Source organism: Pagrus pagrus, assembly GCF_965226575.1.
Source record: "Pagrus pagrus genome assembly, chromosome: 20".
NCBI lineage: Eukaryota > Metazoa > Chordata > Actinopteri > Spariformes > Sparidae > Pagrus > Pagrus pagrus.
In genome coordinates, this window is record NC_140207.1 from 6,104,310 (window position 1) to 6,116,492 (window position 12,183).

The 12,183-nt window shown below is 40.0% G+C and overlaps 2 protein-coding genes across 5 annotated transcripts in view; one reads left to right on the forward strand and one right to left on the reverse strand.

The window, feature by feature from the left end:
* The window catches only part of thnsl1 (threonine synthase like 1), a gene marked incomplete at its 5' end in the record, with an annotated part of 333,814 nt that overhangs the window by 31,431 nt on the left and 290,200 nt on the right, over positions 1-12,183 (forward strand). The gene's annotated exons all lie outside the window — the stretch shown is intronic.
* sh3kbp1 (SH3-domain kinase binding protein 1) overlaps positions 3,031-12,183 on the reverse strand; it is a 39,302-nt gene continuing 30,149 nt past the window's right edge. For 2 of the 4 annotated variants that reach the window (XM_084341077.1, XM_084341078.1), the window contains 12 exons: positions 11,867-11,936; positions 11,283-11,377; positions 11,054-11,149; positions 10,879-10,930; positions 10,718-10,789; positions 8,229-8,367; positions 8,069-8,139; positions 7,817-7,923; positions 7,571-7,696; positions 6,559-6,770; positions 6,412-6,475; positions 3,031-5,755 (listed from right to left, as the gene is read on the reverse strand). In XM_084341077.1, coding sequence (XP_084197203.1) covers positions 5,717-5,755; positions 6,412-6,475; positions 6,559-6,770; positions 7,571-7,696; positions 7,817-7,923; positions 8,069-8,139; positions 8,229-8,367; positions 10,718-10,789; positions 10,879-10,930; positions 11,054-11,149; positions 11,283-11,377; positions 11,867-11,936 — 1,143 coding nt within the window. In that variant the 3' untranslated portion in view covers positions 3,031-5,716. The remainder of the gene's footprint in view (positions 5,756-6,411; positions 6,476-6,558; positions 6,771-7,570; positions 7,697-7,816; positions 7,924-8,068; positions 8,140-8,228; positions 8,368-10,717; positions 10,790-10,878; positions 10,931-11,053; positions 11,150-11,282; positions 11,378-11,866; positions 11,937-12,183) is intronic. The other 2 variants (XM_084341079.1, XM_084341080.1) reach the window with 2 other exon arrangements.

Below are 12,183 nucleotides of genomic sequence, written 5' to 3' on the forward strand. Positions count from 1 at the left end.
AGGACACAATAAAGCCCACAACACTCAAATACAATAAGATTACCAATGTAGGACTGTGTGTCCCCAGAACTGGGTCAACAGTCCTTCACCTACTGAAAACGGTTTAATGTTTCCTAAAAGACCCTAGCTGGACTCTATATCGTCGTTTTTATGTTGCTTATGTGTAAAATGGCTCCACTGAGCTGCATTAAGGGAAATATTTAAGGCAACTGTCTTATTTTAAAGATGCAATGTGTAGGAATTGTTAATCTGTCGTATTCACACTCAAAACAAATGAGGGAGCAGCATATCAAGGGAGTAACTGCTAACTTTTGCCATCATTCGCTTGTTAGCTTAGTTAGCCGTGCAAAATTCTTACATATTGTATCTTTAATAAACTCACAGACATTATTAGATATCAGGTTTTTATAGCTTAGCATGAAAATGATGCTGTTTGTCATGTTTTGCATGTAAAAATGTTGAATGTGGTAAATTCATTGCGTGTCCAAAAGCAGCAGGACTGGACTCAACAACAGTTTCTATGAGATTAAAGTGCCAAATTAAGCTTTTGTATACTTCAAATGGGGTAACTTTATTAAATGAATAGGATTAAAGTATCCTTAAAGGGTAACTCCACCAATTTTATACATTAACGTGTGTTTACAGGTCTTGGGGAGTACTACTGCATATGTGAAAAAGTAGCATAAAGCCTTTTGTGGCTCCTGAGGAAGCTGCATGTCATCTGATAAAGATCCTCCAGTGATTTCACTCAGTGGCTAAGTTGCATTGTGGGTAATGTAGGCGCCAGGTTTGGAAAAGTTCCTATAACAAGGAAAGGATTATATTTTTGGGAGGCACTTGAGAAGGCAGGACTGCTCCAGATCTATGGCTGTTGATTGGTTGTTTTTTATTGATTGCCGTTTGTTCCACCAATCATGTACAGCTATTTATTATTAATTGAGAGAGAGAATTTGTGAATTCCACCATGTTACAGTAGAAAGTTTGTATCTGGGACTTCATTTGCAGAAATTTTCTTGGTGTGCTGTCCACCGTGTGCAAACACAAGAAAAGTAAGTAATGGCCTTAAATTGCTAATCTCCAATTTAGGTTAAACATTATGTTGTGAGCTTCTAATTTCATATAAATCATAGCATCTCTACTCCATAACGTGTTTTACATGCTGCATATTCCCTTCACATTGTGTTTCAGGACCACGCCCAGCCACTATCAGCACACACCTTCAGTATGTGGCACCGATAAGGAGGGAGTTCAGGCGAAACGAAGTGTGTGATGAAAGCTTTCACCAGATCTATCTGTAGCCGTGTGCCGATTCAGCTTTCCATATCAGCGTGATAACAACCTCGAGACACTCAAACAACTTCCCTTCAGGATGTCCTGCAGTTCGCTGCTTTACAACATTAATCAGGATTTGTCATGAAACTCAAACACACCGTATGATTTCATATGATCTTTGCCTTTGTTAATTTCCCCCCAAAAAAGCTGCAGTAACTGATTTTTTGGCCACTTGGGGGCAGCAGAAAGTTGTGAACACAATGCTGAATTATCGTTCATTTTTAAGAGTTGTGTTTGTGTGCACCTGATGAACTTAAGCCCGATATTCACTCTGTTTTAGCTGTTTTTGGTCTCCACCATCCCCTCTCTTCGGCTGCTAACTGCCCTGCTATGTTCACCAGTTGGTTGCTAGTAGCTAAACAATTAGTTGAAACTTTCTAGAAAGCTACATGAAGTCAAGAAAATCTACAGATTCATGTAAAGGGTTCACAAATGACCCCTTTCACAGTGTCAGATTATTTTCAGATTGCCATTTGATACAAAGGCATTACAAAATATCTATTACAGCCGTTTTTAAATGAGTTTTGGTTAGCTGTTGAGTGTCAGTTTAATCGCCACAACATACTACTTCACCCAAGGAGGGAGCCGGGAGGTTTGAAAGTCATAGTGTCATCAGGGTTAGCAGAAGTGTAGGATCACGTGTTTTTGGAGTTTTACATACACATTGAACTAAAAATCAGGATTTCTTGTCCTCACAATTCTTTTTAAAATATATCTCTTGTGAGACATCAAAATTGTGGTAGTACAATACCAAATTACTGGACTTCCCCTTTAAAATGTTTAACTTAAAGGTCATATTTAGAAATCTGGTCAAAACCATGATTGATTTCAGATGTGACTGTTTTTAATCTGGTTTTAATTCCCTGTTATATAATTATGAATTTTTGTGTTAATATGGCATTTGTAATAATCACAGATGTTTATTTACAATGTATTATATGTTATGTTCTCAGGTCTTTCTTGAAGGTTGATTTTTACTTGGCAAAACACTTTTTCATTGTCTTTTAACAAAAGTATGTGTCAGTGTTGCCTAGAATATGAAAAACTGAATCCCTAATGAATCTCCCTCACGGTCGCTATTGTCATTTCCTCATTAGGTTGGTTGGCAACCAACAAAAACAAAACAAAGAGGGTTAACAGAGGTTAAGGTAATGAATTGTTTGGGCATTAAAGCTTGTAAACCTATTCTAGTAGACCAGCCCAATAAAATTATGAAAGTAAGCGTATGTCTTCTGAAGTCCTGGTTTGACCTTTGTTCAGTACTGCAGCATATTCAAAATGATCCAGTGTTTGTTATGCTTGTTCACAAATTTCTGTTAATGATTCACTCACGTTGTTCTGCACCTGCTGGCATTTAATACTGCTGTGAAAACATTAAATGTTATGACGTTGATCAACATTGTGTCCTGTTACACACATTCTGAGATTGAATCTGTTTTTCCCAGTTAGTTATGAGTCATCTATATAGTGCTGTTGCTGCAGTGGTTTCAGTGTCTATTTAGTCTGAATCAGCGACTTTCACTTCTCTTTTTGTTCACCCAGACCATCACTGACCTGAGAGTGTGTCCAGTTTATCTTTCACACACACACAAACACCGCTCTGTAACAGTAATCCATGCGGGAGAACCAACTGTTTGAATAAACAAGACAATTTAAACATGTTTGTAACTTTTTAAAAAAAAACAAAAAATGCACACATACAGTACATAATAGCATCTTTATTACACTGAAATATAAAAGTATATATATTTATCACTATCCTGGAGAGAAAGGACCAAGTCAAGAAAACAACTTGTAGCCTCAGTTGTAGCAGTTTTCTCATTGTCATACGAAAGAAAGAAAGAAAGAGAGAGAGAAAGAGAGAAAGAAAGATTTGGAGTCATTAACAGGAAGGCCACAGTGACGGGTTGCCATAGATTCTGTGCACATATAAGGAAGGGAGGCAAACAGCCGTACATGCTACCACACATACATGCACACACACATTTTTGTCTTCCTTAACCTGTGAGGTCCTTTTGCCGACTACATTCCTCAAACCCTGTCCTCGACTTTACCCTTCATCTGCTGCCAAAAGAGCACCAGAAACATCAGATGGATCTCACGTTTCACCTTTGTAGGGTGTGATGCGACCAGCACAGCTGTTTTCTTGAGGTTTCTGGAGTTGTGGAGCAAAAGTGCAATAACCAAAAAAAGGTAAAATAATACGTTTTTGTCCAGAAACCAATACTCTTGATCATAGATAGGCGTGTTCATGCAGTGACCTGTACTTTTCTTTGCATACACTTTCTCATTTGCAGCCAAATATCTCAGGGCAGTTTTCGATTGTGTCAAAGGAATAGTTTGACATCGAGGTAAATACAGTTCTCTGGTTTCTTTCTGAGAGTTAGATGAGAGGATTGATATCACTGTTATGTCTGTGATTCTACGGCCGGTTAGCTTAGCTTAACATAAAAAATGGAAACGGGGTAACAGCTAGTCAGGCTCTGTGAAAAGGTAAGAGCCTATCAGCATCTATAGCTCAATAATGAACATATTACCCTATTTTACGTATACAAAAGCCGACAATAACTATAGTCTACACAAACAATTAAAGGACAGGAGAAAATAATAAGGGTAGATAAAGTATCTGGGCCTAGTAATGTGCATGCTAACCTAGCCTAATGTATTGTATATTTACATTGCTTTAATTTAACACAATGATGTTGTTTTTAACACTATATTGTCATCTAGTGTATTGTTGTCATATTTTTGTCACTGCACGTGAATGTGTGTTAATGTCTCACGACAAATGATGTTTTGTAGTAACATACAAGTGCCATAAGATGGCAGTAGCTGGATTTCAAGTACTGTCATGGAACTGTATTTAAACGTGACAAAATATACTTATCAAACAGAGAGAAATAGATATAAAAGCCTGCTTCAAATACAGGCCTGGTCCCCTCTGCAGGTGAGATAAATAAAAGGTCTTAGCAGCTATTTGAGAAAACATAAAACAAAGTGTAACAGTGACAATTTGTGGCTGGACAGAATATGTCTTGACCACAAGCAGTGGCTTTTTAAAGTATTGTGGCCATCATAAAAACCACAATCTGATCTTTTCACAGCTTTTTATAAGGATAAAACAAATAAGACATAACATTTGAATTATACCCATTTCATACGGGAACGAGAAACCTACTAACACCCACTAACATCTGGCTTCCATGTTGACAAACGTGACACATAAGAGAAAAAAAAGTTGCATTTAAAAAACCTGCATTAACATAATAACATTGGTGTAAAAGTAGTATTAGTGAGCTCTAGAGGTGGTGGTAGGCAGATTTAATTACCTACGTAACAGATCAGTTTTCCCGTGTTCTCTGTATTAATGCTAAGCTAAGCCAATTGGCTGCGAGCTGTAGCTTCATATTTAGCAAACAGACCTAATAGCGGTATTTAGTTTCCCATCTAGTTCCAGCTAGAAAGCAAATTCATGTATTTTGCAAAACTTTTCCTTTTAGTAGCACCTACGGTATCGCTTGTCATGTTGGTTTGATTAATTTAATGATGGGGGAGGGGAGTCCTTATGTGCTTGAAAATCTAACCTCCCGACAGGTGGAATATTTGGCTGCACATTTAACATTCAATTCCAATTCAAACTATATTTCAGACTTTTAAGACTCAAGTAGTTACGACACTAAGAAGAAAAGAGTTGGGGGGGTAAACAGTATGTCCAAATGTGAGTGCTGTTAATTGGCTGATGCTTCAAAATCACCCGCCTGCAGTGTACCATAGAAACATCGAGCTCAGTGTGTCAGATAACCCTAACGCTAATGATGTGCCTAAAAGTATAGGCTTTGATTCTAACCTTAATCTAGCCCGATGCAGAAGTCAGGACCGGCCAACCTCACTTTACAAAAATGTCCCTATTTTGTAGGTCCAAAACCCCAGTCCTCACATGGATGGAAAATAAGAACACGCTCACACACACACACACACACACATACAGATGAGAAGGCCGCAGAGTGGACACAGAGGTCGTCTGAACCAACCGGGCTACGAAGATCCAAGTTTCCTTCACATGTTAGAAACAAAAAAAGTACCGGCACGGCAGCCGCGGCTCTGTTGTTCGGTCAGTACCAGTGGCACAGCAAGCTTCGACAAGAGAGCAGTAAACTGAACAGAGAAGCCTCTTTTAAAAGGAGAATAAAGAAGTAAACACAGGATAAGGCGGCGTCAGGGGGAGGGAGGTGGCTGATTCCATGGTACTGTAATGTTGCTGATGTTGATCGTGATGATCATTTGGCACAAACTTTGTTTTGCTGAAGTGTCTCGGGCCAACAGTGATAATGTTTTCATGTGCTGGCCTCTGATGCGGTCATCAGAGATAAGGATGATTTAGTCTTCATTTCGACAGGTTCTTCTTTATCTGCTCTACTTCCATCTGTAAACCAAAAGACAGACATCAGTGATGAAAACGATCTGACATCTTCCATTCACATCATTCTAAAAATAGTAACTTTCCAATTTATGATAAGATTTCTACAGATCTTAGTCTGTAGAAATCACAGTCTAAAGTCTTTAATACACTCCACAAAGACCAAAGTTGGCCCGCTATAAGGTTCGATTTGGTCCATTTTTAGAAAGGAAATTCAAATTAAATAGAAAAAATATAATATTTATTCGCTTTTATCTTTTGTGAGGTAGAAATGCTGTTCAACTCTGTGAACTCTACAATAGAAGCGGTCCACCAGTGGTATTTTTGTTTATTTTGATGTTATTTTCGAGAATATCATAAAATGCTTCATATCCCTGAAATCAGCACAATCTTATTGATAAAATCAGTGTGGGCGGACCCAAACTGACTCAGCAGTTGTTCTTACAGAAGGTTAAACATGTAGGTTCCCTGTGTTTTTATATTTAGGCGGGCAGAATTACACTTTGTGCAGGAAGTCAGTCGAATAAGGGAACTTGGGATCTTAGTACCATTTGCATCTCAAAAATACAACAGGTGTTTGATTATGGTCTGTGACCCACTATTAGGTTTCAGTTTTAGAACAACCTAATCTCTCTCCGCTTTCACTCCTTAATGAGTCTCACCTGTAAACCGATACGAATCCTCTTCTCGTCATCCAGCGCGTTTGAAAGCTGCTTCATCTCCTGCCTGAAACACACAAACACATCACAACTCTGACACACCTGCTTCTAAACACACACATCCAGGTGCATACCATATAGATGACGTACCTGTGCTGGCTCTTCAGCAGTTCTACGGAGGACCTCAGGTCTCTCAGCTGGTTCCTGAGTTCCTCCAGTGTCGGTGGGGTCAGAGGTGAATGCCGGAGCTCGGGGGAGGGGGTCAGACCCGAGGAGGAAGACGGGGAGGACGGGCGATGGCTGGAGTTAGGCGGGGTCAGGACAGAGGGCTTGACGGGCAGCGGTGCTTTACTGTCAGGTACCTGAAGGGAAATGCAAACAAGTCAGTGATTCTCAGGATTTATTAATCATTATATTGTTCTCAATTAAATGCAACAAATATTAATATTTAAAACAAATACAGGAATTATTATACAAATTATTATTGTATGTCTGTCTTTATTATCTACCTTTGTAACAGTTCTGTCTATTTAGGTTCCCATTTGATTTGTCATTTTATTTATTGATTTTTTAATTTATTTACTTATCTATTTATTTCTCTTTTAGTTTCTCTTTGCATTTTTCATCCAAACGTTTCTGGATGCATTTCTGCCACATCAGAAAATTAATACATTTAAAAATGAAAAAAAAAAAAAAACTAAAATTGAAAAGAAAATTGCCTTCATTTATGCTTTATATTATTTTTTGGGTGCATTCAATGGCATATTTCTTTATTGAGTCATTTCTTTATTTCATTTTAATTTTGGCAATGTTGGCCCTCCATACAACTGGACCTTGTGGTGAAATTGTTTTGCCAACTGAAACACATCCACCTTTTAAGACTCAAATTGTGCCAGAAGTGCTACGAAAATCAAGAAGAAACAGCATTTCTTACTGATTATCAGTTGTTAATGAACTCCTTTGTGATTTACCGATGTGTTGGGCATGACAGATAAACTTAACATCGCTAAAAAATAGTCAACCAGCAAAGTATTATCTCAAGTGTTTCTGAGGAACAAAAAACTAAGATTTAAAACTGCTCATAAACAATAAAATCTGTGTGGTGCCGCCCTCTGCTGGATGAAATAAACAGTGCGAGGAGGTGCAGTGAGGTTGGTCGTACAGAGACGGTGGGAACTCCTTTTCTCAGGGAAATGTCTACGGATCTGGAGAAAGTCTCCGGGGAAGTGTCCTTCTCCTTCCTGTCCCCCACTACAGGAGGGTCCAGATCGGTCGTGGACAGGGAAGACTGTGAGAGAGAGACGGACAGAAACAGGTAGAAGACGACTATGAGGGTGGTTTCATTTCATTCATTAAAAGACTATCAAGTAGGTCTCCGCATCATGACAGTCTGACAACAAACTCTCACTGGTGTGATGATCTGCGAGCGAGGTCGGCGGTCTGTGACTCGAGGCCGCGACGCCGTCGGATGACTCAGCTTCTCTGTTGATGCGACGACGGCGTCCAGGTCCACGTCTGCACACGCACACACACATCAGAAACACAAAAAACACACGATTAAAGGTTCGAATGAGTACAGAGACAAAAGGAGACGCTCTGACTGTCACTGAGGCACCACATCTTCATCTCATTGGTCGACGCTCCCGTCAGTCAGACTCACCGGCGTCATGTGACCTGTCAGGGGCAGAATCTGGTGTCGAAGCCCTGCCCTCAGACTTGGGGCTTTCACACCTGAGCAGGTAAACCAATACGACAACGTTAGGCTGTGTGCGCTCAGGGATGTAATGGATGTGTGTGTCTGCTTGTGAGCGTGTACTGACGCTAGAGTGGGCGGTCTCTCGGGACGCCGCGGGGGATGGGAGGAAGAGGAGGAGGAGCTTGTCTTTGGGGGGAGGGGTTTCTTGGGAAAGATAGATGGGAGGGAGGGCTTGGGGATGTCTCCAACCTTCACCTCTTCACCTACACACACACACAAAATCACACAAACACACACGGATGTTCACAGATAACTAAAACAAACAGACTGCACATGTAGAGGTGAGTGTGTGACACAGACATGCATATTTAGATGAAGGCGAAGGAGGAGTGTGATGAAGGTGAGGAGTGAAAAGGAGCGACTGGAGAGGACTAAAGCGAGCCAAGGAAGGTTAAAGAGTATATCTAGGGAGATGAAGAAAGGTCTGGAGTCGCCCGAAGCTGCAAGAACGGGATGGCTGCGGTCGAAAAGTCAAAAAACATTACATCCTGAACAGTTTTTTTTTACCTCGATGGAAACGTCACGAGGTCAACGAAAGATGTGAAGGAGAATTCATGAGGAATCCAAGGTGAGAAAGGAGGAACTGAAGCTTTCCTTTGCATTTGGAAAGTTCAAACAGCTCCTAAATACTTAGTTTCACTCAGTGAGGAAGCTTCCTCAGCAAAAAAAAAAAGACTATTCGACCGCAACCAAAAGAGGATTAGGGTGATCAGGTGTCAAGGTGGTGGCAGGAAGGAGATTATGTTCTCGCCCGTGGCTGATTGTGTGTTTGTTGTTGAGTTGGTTTGTCAGCAGGATTACACAAAAAGTACTGAACGGATTTCCAGAAAACTTTGAGGAGGATGAGTCTCACCTTTTCCTTAATTTTCACCATCTCAAGCATCGGTACTTTCAACTTTCTTACTTGATTAGGTACTTGATTATTTCCATTTAGTACTTTTTACTTCCTACTCCACTAAATGTCTGTCATTCTGTCCTATATTTTTATTCTGTATACTTGTTTTTCTTTATTTATTATTGTATACTTATACTTACATTTTATTTACTAATTACTATTTACCATTTAGTCAGCGGAAGTGTCCAAGCGAAAGATTTCCACACGAGTTACAAAAAAGCAAATAAAGAAAAATACACACTAAGACGTTAAAATAAGCTACAGCAACATCCACATTTTAAGTATGTTCACGACCCAAGTTGTGCTTGTAATCAGGTATTTTTACATTGTTTTACTGTTACTTTTACTTCCACTGCTCGCTAGTAAGAAACCTCCAACTGACAGGGATTAAATATTATCCGAGTAGCATTTCAAATAAGTACATTTGTCAAGTTAATTCTGTTTGTTTTGTTTTAATCGCATGTAATGAGACAACTGCAGAGATAATTGGAGGCTTGTGTGTCAGTGCCAGTGTTTGTCAAGCTCAAAACCACAGCGCCCAGAGCTTCCTGTTGCACACATAACGATGTTGACACCATTTCTTCAATCAGAGCGTTGTTTCTCCGCTTTACAGACGAGGACAAACACACTGCAACACGCTCTTACTTCGGCATCCAGCCACAAAACCTGCTGCACATCGGCCTCGTCCAGTTTCACACCGGCATTAATGATAACACATTCACGTGGCGTCAGAATAATCAGAGAAAGTGTCTTGAAGTCGGAGTGACATCTCAGAAAGTCTGTGAAAATGTTGGCACAGGACTTGCCGATGTTGAGGTTATATAAGCTGAAACATGGTGGATTAAAGTGAATGTTTGGTCAATTCACGATTAGTTAGAAAAGTTAGTCAGTTAAAACATTATTTTAGTAAAATTTTGTTAATTTCAGTTTAAATGAAATTTCAAAATGACGTCTTCAAACGTCTTGTTTTGTCTGCAACCCGAAAATATTCTGTTTAGCGTCATAATGAAGTAAAGAAACCAGGAAAAGTTCACATTTTAGCAGCTTAAATCTAAAAACTTGGGAGAACTAGAATTACCTGGCAGTTGTACTCAAGTTTACATCGACACCTGTCCACACTCATATAACAGCCTGTGTAGTGAAGACTTTAATAAATTAAGTGTAGTTCTTGGTGAAAATTCGACATCTATAATCCTGGTGAATAACTGACTGACACAGCGCTTCGACACATGGTGCAGTCATACTTAATGTATGAAAGTTAGGGCCTAAAATATGACTTGTGAGGTCATGGTATGACTTTAAACCTTTGAACTTCCACCACCAAATTCTGATCAGTTCATCCTCGAGTCCAAGCGAACATTGGCTACTTATTTGAAAAAAACCCTCGAGGCATTTCTGAGGTATCGGCGTTCGCAAGGATGTGACGGACAAACCGATAATATAATGCCTCTGGAAACGGCTTTGGCGTCTTAAAAGCTCATGAACAAAGTTGTAAGAACAATCCGAGGAGCACCTGGATGCATCATGACTCCCTCTGGATGCTGGATTAGTCATTTTAGCATGTTAGTTAGAGATCTGTCAGCTGGACAGATGAGCAGAAAGATAGGAGCTGCAGGCTGAAGGCGGTCTGAGGAGGACCGAAGTGGTCCGGACTGTACCTCGATCCTGGTCTCGCTGAGGCAGGTGTTCAGGTCGCTCAGGAGGAACCTTCTTGACCTCCGACTTTTTCTCTACAGGTCAGAGTTCACAGGCTTTTGATTTTCTCTCTCAGAACATAAAACCATAAGCAGAGAAGAAGAAGAAGAAGGTGCGACTGTACCTGTGGTGTGTTTGGCTGACGGCGCACTGGGAGGAGGAGGTTTCTTTGGTCTCTGAGAAACACAAGCAGACACAGACGCACATCAAGAATGTGTCGAGTCTTTGAGACTCTCTCAGCTTCTAACATCACAGTAAACCGATGACTTTCTGCTGGTGTGTCCTCGCGCTGAACTCACCTCTTTCTCCGCTTCTAGCAGCTTGACAAAGTTGTCTGGGAAGACGCCTTGCCGTCCTCCGATCTCCCCCATCCACCAGCCGGCGTCAGCGCACTCCTGGACAGAGGAGAGTCTTTAAAATGCTTCATAAAGTGTTCAGTGTGCACCTGGATGCAAATTGTGTTTTCAAACAAATGATATGATGCAAATGTGCGAGAATGAAGTCATACACACGTATGAACCGGCTTACCTTTGTGATGATGTTGACGATCTCTCCCTCTTTGATCGACAGCTCGTCTTCATTTTGTGCTTCGTAAGGAAAGAGGACTTTACACTGCTCCCGCCCTGACAAACACATTCACATCAAATCAAACTACAGAGCAAAGAAACAAGTATACAGAGGAGATTCTGACCCAGAATTCAAAGTACAACGTGCTCAGCGATAATTTCCCCGCGTTGCAATATTTTTATTGTTTCCAAATTTGACTTGAAAATATTTTTTGGATGCAGATTTGTTGAGAAAAGTTCTTGTGTTTCCTGATAATGACAAACAGCTAAGAAAACTTTCTTTTCTCTCCTCGTGGATACAGCTGATCAGCACATTTTTGGTACTTGGAGCTTATTTAGAAAATGTGTTTCCATCTCCCATCAGGCACATTTATACTTTCCCGAAAAAGGGAAAAACAAAAACACCTCCTGTGGGCATAAAAATGTATTTTGCAAATTTTGCAAATATTTTATTTTGCAGTTTTTTTTTCTGATGCAGTACTTTAACATGCACATAAAACGTAAGTTGATGAAAACATGGCCGACAGTGAAACTGCATCTTCTCACCTTTGGCTTTGCTGTCAGGTTCAGTCTTCATGGCTTCCGGGGTGACGCTCGCTGCTTTCCCCTCGCTGGCCTGAGTGAAGAACAGACGGAAGAAAACTTTAATTTTCTTTTAACTCTTTATTGTCTTTTTCAAGAAAGAGAACAATAAAACAACAACACCAACAAAAAAATATATGCATATGCACAAAATAAAAATAGAAAAGCGCGAGAAATAGAAAGAAGTTAATAAATAAACTGAAGAAAACTTTTAGTTGGGATGTAAAACCTGCAGATACGTTTACATCTACTGTAGATATCATTGTTTTGTAATCAGCGGT